The sequence below is a fragment of the Cebus imitator genome, unplaced genomic scaffold (genome assembly GCF_001604975.1).
Source record: "Cebus imitator isolate Cc_AM_T3 unplaced genomic scaffold, Cebus_imitator-1.0 Scaffold48, whole genome shotgun sequence".
NCBI classification, from domain to species: Eukaryota; Metazoa; Chordata; class Mammalia; order Primates; family Cebidae; genus Cebus; species Cebus imitator.
In genome coordinates this window covers 7106995-7118840 of record NW_016107363.1, presented here as the reverse complement: position 1 = coordinate 7118840, position 11846 = coordinate 7106995, and the positions used below count along the sequence as shown (strand labels likewise).

The window sequence follows — 11846 nt, the reverse complement described above, 5'->3', positions numbered from 1 at the left end:
CCCTTTGTTGTTATGTTAGGTATTTTTGGTTTGTTCTCCCTACATTGAAATCTCTTCAAAAATAGGGACCTTGTCATAATCATCTTGGTTTTCCCCAGAATTCTCAGCCTACTGCTTTGTACCCAGTGGGTTCTCAGTCAGTATTTATTGAACAAACAGGTAGAATCAGAATACCACTACTTCTCATGGGAGAGACAAAAAATAAGGCAGTGAGCAATATTACTGCATAGTATGCTAGAGAAGTAAAGTAGTCAGTGAATCTCTGTAACCAGAGAAAGGATTTCTCTCACCAAATAAGTAGGTAGACCCCTTGGAGAAATAGCTGACTCAGAGTCTAGGGCAATAAATGTAAAAACTGGGCCTAGAAGATTTTGTCATGCCTAAAAGCAATGAAGCTAACTCAGGCTGGCATTCTGTCAAAAGAACTCCTAGGAGTTAATGTGGATGAGTGCCCACGGGTCAAAGATGAACAACTTGAACATCAAATAATAATAATGACAGCAGTGGATTGAAATATATGAAATATTCAAATCTACATGCTTATAATCATATTAAAAATAAAAGTTTTTTTAAAAAAGAAAAAGATTTGATTCCATTTGGAAGAATTTAGGAAATCAGTTTGTCATTCTGAAAACAGGTAAATAAAGAAAAAAAAATATCCCACCTTTCCTGTTATAATTATACCTGAGGTAAACAAATAGTTGAAGAGGAAAAGTTTTTTGATAACTGAACTACAGCTCACAAATGAAGACAGAATGATGTAGAATATCAATTTTTAAAAGATTAGAATTAAGAATACTTGTGTATTCAGCTAACTTTCCTGCCTCTTTTGTGACTTAAAAAAAAGCCAATGAGAATTAAAAGCTTTATGAAGCAAAAAATTAGGGATTGAAAGTTCTTGCAACTGTTTTGCAGTGGTGTCCCTTATCTGAAATGCTTGGACAAGAAATATTTTGGACTTTTTTTGGATTTTAGAATATTTGTATATACCTAATGGGAGCTGGGTGACCCATGTCTAAACAAATTCATTAATGTTATACAAATAGCCTGAAGGTAATTTTATACATTTTGAAATAATTTTGTGCATGAAACAAAGTTTTGACTATAACTCATTGCATGAGGTAAGTTGTGGAATTTTTTACTTGTGGTATCATGTTGGTGCTCATAAAATTTCAAATTTTGGCACATTTCAGATTTTGGATTTTTGGATGAGGGACACTCAACTTGTACCTTAGATGGCAACCAAAAAGCAATTAAAGCAAATAATCTCCAAGTGTAGAAATGTTAACACCTCTCCTTTAGGCTTTGATTATGACATTTCTTGGGTTTTTATAGTTTTATTCATTGTTCTTCCTGTTGCTGTCAATCATTTCAAGAGATCTTTCAAACTACTCTTAAGTGTACAGTAGTATTGACCTTCCTACTCATTGTAAGAATGGAGATAGAACCAAACTATACCATACCTTAAAACTTTCAGTCTACCAGCCCAGAGCCTCAAACAGGTTTTAAACTTACCAGCATGAACCTGGGTCCTTTAAGTGGTATTTGTGTGAATTATAGAGGAATATAGGCTCATGTGGCTTATGTCTGTAATGGCAGCACTTTGGGAGGCCGAGGCAGGCGGATCATCTGAGGTCAGGAGTTCAAGACCAACTTGGCCAACATGGTGAAATCCCGTCTCTACAGAAATACAAAACATTAGTCCAGCAACGTGGCAAGCCCCTGTAGTCCCAGCTACTCAGGAGGTGGAAGCTGCAGTGAACTGAGATCGCACCACTACTGCACTCCAACCTGGGTGACAGAGCGAGACTCGATCTCAAAAACAAACAAACAAACAAACAAACAAAAAGATTATAGAGGAATATAGATTATAGAGGAAAAATAAAACAGACAAATGGCAGTCAGCTTATGTAGTCTTAACTCTGATTTTTAATAGTCTCATATTTAGAGCAGGTAATTATGGATTGTTCTTCTACCTTGCTTCCTTGATTCAGACACACCTGATTTTCATGTTTTAACATTTCTGAAATTTGCATGTGGCTTGTAATACATGTATGTATTTAATGGGGCAATGTTCCCAGGGTCCCCTGTCATCCCTGAGAAGCTATTTAAATTGTGTGTTTTACAATCAATTTTGTCTTCAAATCTTGGAATATGGTAATAAATAATCTTCCTGGATGATTTTTTTTGCAAAATATGTCTTAAAAGTGTTTCATAGAATCCTTTAGAGCAGAATTTTCCAAAGTATTTTCTTTATAATACTAGTTCCTACGTGTTTCTATAAAGGTGGAAGCAGGAGGCTTGTAAGTTTGGAAAATGCATCTTGCTTTCAGAGCTTCATGAAAAACAAAACTCTTTAGGCTCCTAGAAAGCCCATGGTTTAAAAAACAAACAACTCTTTAAATCTCTTTAAAATTAAAGATTCCCCAAACTCATCAGACCCTCAGATCCTTTTCTGTAACACTTGCTAGCATTTGGGGAAATGCTGCTATGTATAGTTGATTAATATGAGTGTTAGAACAAAACATTTTCATCAGGTTGCTTTAATTACTTGCCTGTTACAAATCAAAAAGATAACATGTCTATGCATGTTTATATGTAGTTGTCACAAGAATCACTTCAAAGGCTTGATTGACTGACTAGGTTGTCAACCTAGTCAGCTTTGTTAGACATGAGTTGTTTTTGTTTTTTAAACTGCCTTCAACTGTGCAGTAACTCTGTACTGCCCAGTCAGTAGTAGCCCTATTATCTCTTAGATTTGTGCATCAACTCATTTGCTGAACTTCAGTGTAATGTGTCTGAACAACAGAATTACTGATGTAATATATATTAGTAATATATACTACAGAATTACTGATGTAGTATATCACTGGTTGTCACCCCTGGCAATAGTTTTATTCTATAACTTATTCTACCTATATTTCTTTTTAAAAAACAACTTTATTACCAAATTAAAGTGTATGTATTGCTGGATCTTCATATTGTGTTGTGCTCCTGTATTTATTATAGGCTATTCGTAGTGAATCTCTCGGGGAGGTATCCCCTAGAAATTAATTTATCATAAGAGATAAATCTGTCTCTTCTGTCTTTTGCCTGGGAAAGGAGAAAGTTAGGTGGTTCCTACAAATAGAGAGGAACCCTAATGTCTTAAACTAAGAAACATCTTTGCACAGGAGTAATGGGAGCTACAAAATACTAAGCAGGCGTGTTCCTCAACATCTTCAGTAAAATACTTTCTGTACCAGATGACTCTGCTGAGTATACAGGTTTTTAAATTGAGAAGCAGATAATCCTTACTGCCCTCAAAGAGTTGAATCTAATTGGTGAGACAACAGCTTCTGTAAATGATAAATATTCACAATGCAATGTGTTTCATGTTTTAAGAAATAGATACAGGAGGCTCTGGGACATCCTACTTAGATTGAGCTTTGGTGAAGAAATTAGAAAATCTGAGCCTGGAGACTAAGTAGCACATGGTTATGCAGGCAAGAGGATAAAAACATTGCTTACAGAAGGGACAGACTGTGTGAAAAGCAGGGGGCTGTGAAAGGTAAAGGGCTTGGAGATTGCAGGTAGCTTGGCTTAGGATATCTGTGGTAACAGGATAGAGAATGAGGTCAGACAAGAATGAAGGAGGCCATGGTTATTGTTCTAGGCAGAGTTTAGAAGATTGCCAGTAGATGGTTCTGTTTTTTATTGTTGTTTGTTTGTTTTTCTTTTTGAGACAGTGTCTTGCCCAGGCTGAAGTGCTGTAGCATGATGATGAGTCACTGCAACCTTGAACTCCTGGGCTCAAGCCATCCCCCGACCTTAGTCCCCAAGTAGCTGGGTACAGGTGTGCACCACCCCCACCCAGCTAATTTTGAAATTTTTTTTTGTAGACGCAGGGTCTTGCTATGTTGCCCAAGCTGCGTTCAAGTGATCCTCCCACCTCAGTCTCCCAAAGTACAGGGATTATAGGTGTGAGCCACTGTGCCCTGCCAAATTGATGGTTCTTGATCTGTGTTAGCACTTTTTATATAATCAATTAGTAATGAAAATCAATATTGAATACATGGTGTTAAATTCCTTAATTTTAACGTGCATTTCCAGATGACAATCGTATTACTCCATGTTTATAATATCTTGATGATTCATGAGTGTGATCAGTTAATAAGTTACCCCCAAATGCATTAGCCCTGTTCTTTTTTTTTTTTCCTTGGGACAGAATCTTGCTCTGTCACCCAGGTTGGAGTACAGTGGCATGATCTCAGCTTACTGCAACTTCTACGTCCCAGGTTCAAGCAATTCTGCCTGCCTCCTGAGTAGCTGGGATTACAGGCACCCACCACCACACCCAGCTAATGTTTTTGTTTTTTCTGGGACAGAATCTCGCTCTGTTGCCCAGGCCAGAGTGGGCTGGAATACAGTGGCATGATCTTGTCTCATGGCAACCTCTGCCTCCCCGGCTTAAGTGATTCTCCCACCTCAGCCTTCCAGATAGCTGGGATTACAGGCACCCACCACCATCCCCGACTAATTTTTATATTTTTAATAGAGACGGGGTTTCACCATGTTTGTCAGGCTGGTTTCAAACTCCTGACCTCAGGTGACCTGCCCACCTCAGCCTTCCCAAGTGCTAGAATTAGAGGTGTGAGCCACTGTGACTTGCCTTATTTTTGCATTTTAAGTGGAGAGGTTCTGCCATGTTGTCAGGGGTGGTCCCCAACTCCTGACCTCAGGTGATCGCCTGCCTCGGCCTACCAAAATGCTGGGATTACAGGCGTGAGCAACCATGCCCGACCTAAGTTTTTTATTTTTAGTAGAGGGGTTTTAGTTTTGTTGGCCAGGCTGGTCTCGAACTCCTGACCTCAGATGACCCACCCACCCCAGCCTCCTATAGTACTGGAATTACAGGCGTGAGCCACCATGCCTGGCCATCATTAGCTCTATTATTAAAATTCAGTTTTGCTCAAGTGTAATTTACTTATAATACCAAATTTACATGTACAGTTCAGTGAGTTTTGACACATATGTACAGTCTCATAACCACTACTCCTCTAATCATTATGTAGTGTATTTTCATCAGTCTGTATTAGCCTTTAATCAGAACTTAGTGAAATAAATAATTCTTTGAGTTCTGGAAAATGTAATATTTCACTAATAATGTATTAGTGAAATAAATAATTATTTGAATCCTGGAAAATGAGAGGTATGAAGTTTTATATTTTTAAACAATTATTATATCCATGTTATTTGTTTGTTTCAACCAGTTACCCATGGGTGTATTGTTTCTACAATAAAACTTTTTCTACCGGATGGTATGGAAGCCCGGCTCCGCTCAGAGTGAGTATAATTTAGTACTGTGAAGTTTTTGGATTAATTCCCTTGGTTAATAATATTCTAGATGACGGCATACTGCTAATACATGCTTCAGGATTATTTAAGTTATGTTAGAAAATTGATTAGTACTTTTTGGAATATAATACACTTAAGTTTAAATTGTTTTAGTTGCAATTCTAGTAAATAATAATGTATCAGAGGCAAAAGATTATTTTGTTTCCAAATTTAATTTATATTTTGATGGATAGTTTTTTACAATGTTTCAAGTCTATAAGTTACTGGTAAGTGATAGCTTCATTCCTTTTTATTTTCGTTTACTATAGGACTTCTTAAACTGTGATCACTTCTGGTATTAATGCCAGTGTCACAATCTCACAGTCTTATAAGACCTTGAAGATATAGTTAGCAGCTTATTTTGGTGGGAGTTTTTTGAAGATTTTTTCCAATGTCATGTTTATTTTTTGTATGAAGTACTGTAAAAATCATTTAGAGGCAGATACTTGAAAGGGAAAAATTAACCATAAAATCTAAATTTTAAAAGCATACAGAAGTACATTTTGATCTTGGGCTTTTTAGAGATTAGTATTATGAAGTGTTGAAGGGAGTTGAGCAATCTTTAAACTTCAACATTTTTTATCTGTGGGGAAAGCCTTGAATATGGTAGAAGCTTGTTTTTATACCCAACATAGTATTTTCCTCTCTTTTAGAAGCAGAGGCAATGATCAGAGGGCAGGAGGTTAAGAGAAGTAATAAATTGAAGGAAAAGTAGAGCATTGAATAGGAAATCGAGAAGGAAAGATTAAGCAGAGAGAGGACCTCCCATTGCTGTGTTAGTCTGTGCCTTCTTTAGAATCATTTATTTTATGCTTGTTAGAAGCCCCTTACTTTTGTTTGTTTACTTTTATGGGTATATGAAGCAAAATAGCAGAGATTTTAAAATATTTTAATTCATTTTTATTTTTCCTTTTTTTTTTTTTGGTACTTGGCATATGAAGTAATATTTTAAATTTAAAGCATTAATCTATTTTCTGTTTTCAACTACAGCTTAATAATTAAAATTAAAATAAACCTTAGGACGTTTAATATAACATAGCTTTTAAAATCAAGAGTTAAGGTTTTATAAGTGAGTAACTTAATCAACTAATGAAATATTGCTTCTTAAAGACTTTGATGTTTGTATTTGATAATGGGATTTTTCTTCCATGAAGTTGAAAACTTTGAAGAGTTACATAAGGAATCATCTGTGTTCTCAGGTTCCATTTAACAGAACTTGTGAATTTTTTCAAAGTTGGTTGCAATGTATCATGTCTCTACCCTTCTTGTTTCTCTAATTCTTTTCATCTTTGCCCATTTCCTTCTCATTGTTTGGCCTTTCTTATATGGTTAAATATTAGTATCACTTAAATTTTTGCTGCCAATTTAGTTGTACATAATCTAACTTTCTGGAGAAAATGAATGTTGAACAAGCAATTCTCCAGTGATAGAAGATCAGAATGGCCTTTGCAAGTGGGTAGTCCAGTTTAAAGCCTGACTCCACTTGTTCTGTGACTTGATCAGGCCACATTTCTCTTATTTGAAATATGAAAATGATAGTACTTATTGAGCAGTAATTTTATGAGAATTAAACAAGATTTAGTACTTAAAGAAGTTGGCATAGTACTTGATATATAATAAGTACACGATAAACATCAGCTGTTTATCACTGTAAACTAATTTTTAAAAGCAATTAAGATGCTTTTGGGTGTGCCAGAAAGCCTAGAGTTTAAGGTCCCTTATGTATATAGCATTTAGTGCTTTTAAGAACTTTAAAAGGTGGTACTCAACGAATTGATTTTTTTTCCTTGATTTTTTCTTTCTTCTTTTTTTTTTTTTTTTTGAAGGAAAATTTGTATTGTTTTAATTATCTTTATGTACAGAAAAACTCAACAGTGTACATTTAACCCAGTTTCTTGGCAAGTTCTTTAGCCTTTGCCTTTTCGAGCTTGGCGATGCGAGCCACAGACTTGGGACCCAGGACATTGCCTCACCAGTGACGATGGATCTCATCATATCTGTCATTGTAACTGGTGCGGATAGCTTCCACCAGCTTAGCCAAAGGACCTTTGTCTTCCGAGTTAACCTGTGTGAAGGTGACAGTGGTGCAGGTCTTCCTGTGGACTGGACGTCCCAGTCTTGCCTTCCCCTTGACAATGCAGTAGGGGACTCCCATTTTATGACATAGGGCAGGCAAGAAGACAACCAGCTCAATGGGATCCACGTCGTGTGCAATCACCACCAGCTGAGCTTTCTTGTTTTCCACCCAGGTAGTGACGGTGTTAACTCCTGCTTGAAGGACAGGTGGTCTCTTAGTGGGGACGTCCCCTTTGCCAGCCACTTTCTTCTCGGCCCAGGCCAACAGCCTCTACTTCTTCTCTTGCTTTGTCTCTGGTCTATACTTGTGGGCCAGCTTAAGCAGCTGAGTAGCTGTTTGGTGGTCCGGGGCCTGGGTGAACTGGTTAATTGCAGGAGGCACTTTCAGCCTATTATAGAGGATGGCTCTCTGCTGCTACAACCTAATATATAGTGGGGCCATTTCACAAAGCGGGTGAGGCCTCTTTTGGGCTGGATGTCCTGTCTGATGCCAAAATTCTTAGACCTTTTCTCAAACAGGGGATTCACTACTTTCTTAGCCTCCTGCTTCTTCACGACAGCAGGGGCTAGAGCCACCTTCTTCCCCTTGGCTTTCTTTCCTTTCGGCATCTTGGGCGGCGGGAAGAGAGAGGCTTTTTTTTTTTTTTTTTTCTTTTTAGACAAAAGTTTCACTCTTGTTGCCCAGGCCAGAGTGCAATGGCACTATCTCAGCTCACCATAACCTCTACTTCCCAGGTTCAAGTGATTCTCCTGCCTCAGCCTCCTGAGTAGTTGGGATTATAGGCATGTGCTGAAACACGTGGCTAATTTTGTACTTTTAGTAGAGATGGGGTTTCTTCATGTTGGTCAGACTGGTCTCGAACTCCTAACCTCAGGTGTTCCACCCATCTTGGCCTCCCTAAGTTCTGGGATTACAGGCATGAACCACCACGGCCGGCACTCTTCCTTGATTTTTATTACATTATACAAATAATTTTCTCTTTCTTTTTCTTTTTGAAGACAGTCTAGTTCTGTTGCCCAGGTTGGAGTGCAGTCCTGCAATCTGGACTCACTGCAACTCCCACCTCCCGGGTTCAAGCAATGCTCGTGCCTCAGCCTCCTGAGCAGCTGGGACCACAGGTGCACACCACCACGCCCGGCTAATTTTTTGTACTTTTAGTAGATACGGGGTTTCACCATGTTGCCCATGCTGGTCTCAAACTCCTGAGCTCAGACAGTCCGCCCACCTTAGCATCCCAAAGTGCTAGGATTACAGGCCTGAGTCACTGTGCCTGGCCAATAGTTTTTTAATGATTAGAAACACATGCAGTGGCTCATGCCTGTGATCCCAGCACTTTGGGAGACCGAGGTGGGTGGATCACCAGGTCAGGAGAGCAAGACCATCCTGGCCAACGTGGTGAAACTCCATCTCTACTAAAAGTACAAAAATTAGCTGAGCATGATGGTGTGTGCCTGTAATCCCAGCTCCTCAGGGGGCTGAGGAAGGAGAATCACTTGAACCCTGGAGGCAGAGGCTGCAGTGAGCTGAGATTGCACCACTGCACTTCAGCCTGGCGACAGAGCAAGACTCCATCTCAAAAAAAGAAAGAAAGAGGCTGGGCGTGGTGGCTCACGCCTATAATCCAAGCACTTTGGAGGCCAAGGCGGGCGGATCACCTGAGGTCGGGAGTTCAAAACCAGACTGACCAACATGGTGAAACCCCATCTTAAAAAAAAATTTTTTTTAAAAAAGAAAAAAAGAAAGAAAGGATGGGGGGGAGGGCAGCAAATAACTCTTTTCTTTTCTTCTTTTCTCTTTCTTTTCTTTTCGACAATCTTGCTTTTGTCATCCAGGCTGGAGTGCAGTGGCATGATTTCAGCTCACTGTAGCCTCCACCTCCCAGGTTTTAGTGATTCTTCTAGCTCACCCTCCCGAGTATTTGGGATTGCAGGGAGGCACCACCACGCCCAGCTAATTTTTTTTTTTTTTTTTTTTTTAGACAGTTTTACTTTCGTTGCCCAGGCTGGAGTGCAACGGCATGATCTCCGCTCACTGCAACCTCTGCCTCCCAGGTTCAAGTGATTCTCCTACCTAAGCCTCCAAAGTAGCTGTGATTACAGGCATGTGCCACCATGCTCTACTAATTTTGTATTTTTAGTAGAGATGGGGTTTTTCCATGTTGGCCAGGCTGGTCTTGAACTCCTGACCTCAGGTGACCCTCGTCAGCCTCCCAAAGTGCTGAGATTACGGGCGTGAGCTGCCGTGCCTGGGCTAATAATTTTCTAATGATTAGAAACAGAGAAGCCTGGTGCAGGTGGCTTGTGCCTGTAATCCCAGCACTTTGGGACTCCGAGGCAGACAGATTGCCTGAATTCAGGAGTTTGAGACCAGCCTGGGCAACAGGGCTAAAACCCGTCTCTACTAAAAATACAAAAAATTAGCCAGGCATGGTGGTGAGAGCCTGTAGTCCCACCTGCTCGGGAGGCTGAGTCACAAGAACATCTTGAACCTGGGAGTCGGAGGTTGCAGTGAGCCGAAATCAGACCACTTCACTCCAGCCTGGGTGACAGAGTGAGACTGTCTCCAAAATAAAAACTTTTATAAAAAGAAACAGAGAAATTGCATATAATCCCCCTACTGTAACACTAAATAACTATTTTTGTTTTTCACATTTCTTTGTTATGGTTTTTATATGCACATGAACTTTGTTCATACCAAAATATACCTATATCCAGGGCACTTTTTATAAAATACAAATGTATATCACTTATGGAATGTGTTGCTGAATTTTTAGCCCTTTGTTTATTAATGAGATTGTTAGGAGAACAGAAGATTTTATACTTGGGTCACTAAGAAAGGTGAATTTTTACAAAAAAAAGAAATCTCTGTTATACCATTTCTTTCTATTTAGACTTTTTTTTTTTTTTGGGAGATAGAGTCTTACTGTGTTGCCCAGGCTGGTGTGCAGTGGTGTGATCTTGGCTCACTGCAACCTCTGCCTCCCAGGTTCAAGCAATTCTCCTGCCTCAGCCTCCTGAGTAGCTGGGATTGCAGGTGCCCACCACCACACCTGGCTAATTTTTGTATTTTTAGTAGAAATAGATTTCACCATGTTGGCCAGGCTGGTCTCAAACTCCTAACCTCCCGCATTTAGACATTCTTAAGTTCATTTCACTGTATGTGTGTATCTGCAGAGAAAATAATATATCATTGTAACTCTACAATGGTTATTTCTAAGTGCTGGCATTGAGTAATTTTTATTTCCTCATGATTTACTTCACACATTTTCCATAATCAATAATTATTATAGTAAAAAATAAATTCATGTTTAAAATGCCTGTTTCAATTTTCTGGAGTAGAGAAGGAAAACTAAAGTTGTATGTAATTTAAAAAAAAAATCTTTACTAGCCACCAGCTTTGTTAGGGCCTTGTGATGGGCTTTAGGGATGTAGAGTTGAATAGGTCATAGTTCCTGAGAACACAGATGTATAATCAAAAAGAACAGCAAAGTGTATATAGGCTCAATGAAGTCTGTATCATGGGTGCTCAGAAGGGAGGTGGGTGTTGATACTTAATATTCCATTTTATTCAGCATTTTAGTGTATTTGTGACTATTTGAATTAGACCACTTCTTACAGTGTTTGCAGTTATTAGGGTGGAATCAAAATTATTCCTATTTTAACTCACGTCTGGCCAGTTTTTCAGCAGCTTACACATTATTAATCTATTCAATTTAAGAACTTTCTTTACCCAGTCAACCTTCAAGCTAGCCATTGCAAGATTGGCCTCTAGGATGTGGAATGATTAGCAGCTAGTGAGGTCATGCGTGGTAGCCTTGCTTTGAGTCCCCTATACTCAACCCCAACACACATAATGGTATCTTACAGGGCCTTGTAAAATAGGGACTCTGGCTTCCTTATCTACTATATTCTCATGAGAGTAATAGTAGTGATCAAGTCCTATGTCCAAAGTACTATTTTAAGCTCTTTATTCATATCAACACGTTTAATACTCCCAATGACTCCATGGAATTTGTTGTATGATTACCTCCCATTTTATGCATGAGGAAGCTGAGACCTATATTGATTAGCAATTTGCCTTTCAGCTGGTGAGTAGAGCTAGAATTTGGACACAGTATAGTTTCTTGAGCTGCTATACTACCTTTTTGTCAGCAGTAGTTAATCAGGCTAACAAGACAACTAGTACCAATTAAAGATATCTATTTAATGTTTTGTTTTAAAGTGTTTACTGATTTCAGTTTCATACATACATCTAAGTTTTCAGTTAGTTTCTGAGGTGGCTGGGTGGAGAAGAGGCGTGGTAGTGTTTTGATTAAAGTTGTTCTTCACTGGTACAAGTTTCCAAATTATAACCTTGCTTTCCAGAACTTTGCTTTTTAAAACTTTCTATATAG

At 38.8% G+C, this 11846-nt stretch overlaps 1 protein-coding gene across 1 annotated transcript in view; it reads left to right on the top strand.

Annotated features, from left to right (window-relative positions):
• The window catches only part of LOC108303546 (sarcolemma associated protein), a 171425-nt gene that overhangs the window by 76397 nt on the left and 83182 nt on the right, over positions 1 to 11846 (top strand). Inside the window, exon 4 of the mRNA XM_017527466.2 lies at positions 5253 to 5325. Within this exon, the coding sequence (XP_017382955.1) occupies positions 5253 to 5325 (73 nt within the window). The remainder of the gene's footprint in view (positions 1 to 5252; positions 5326 to 11846) is intronic.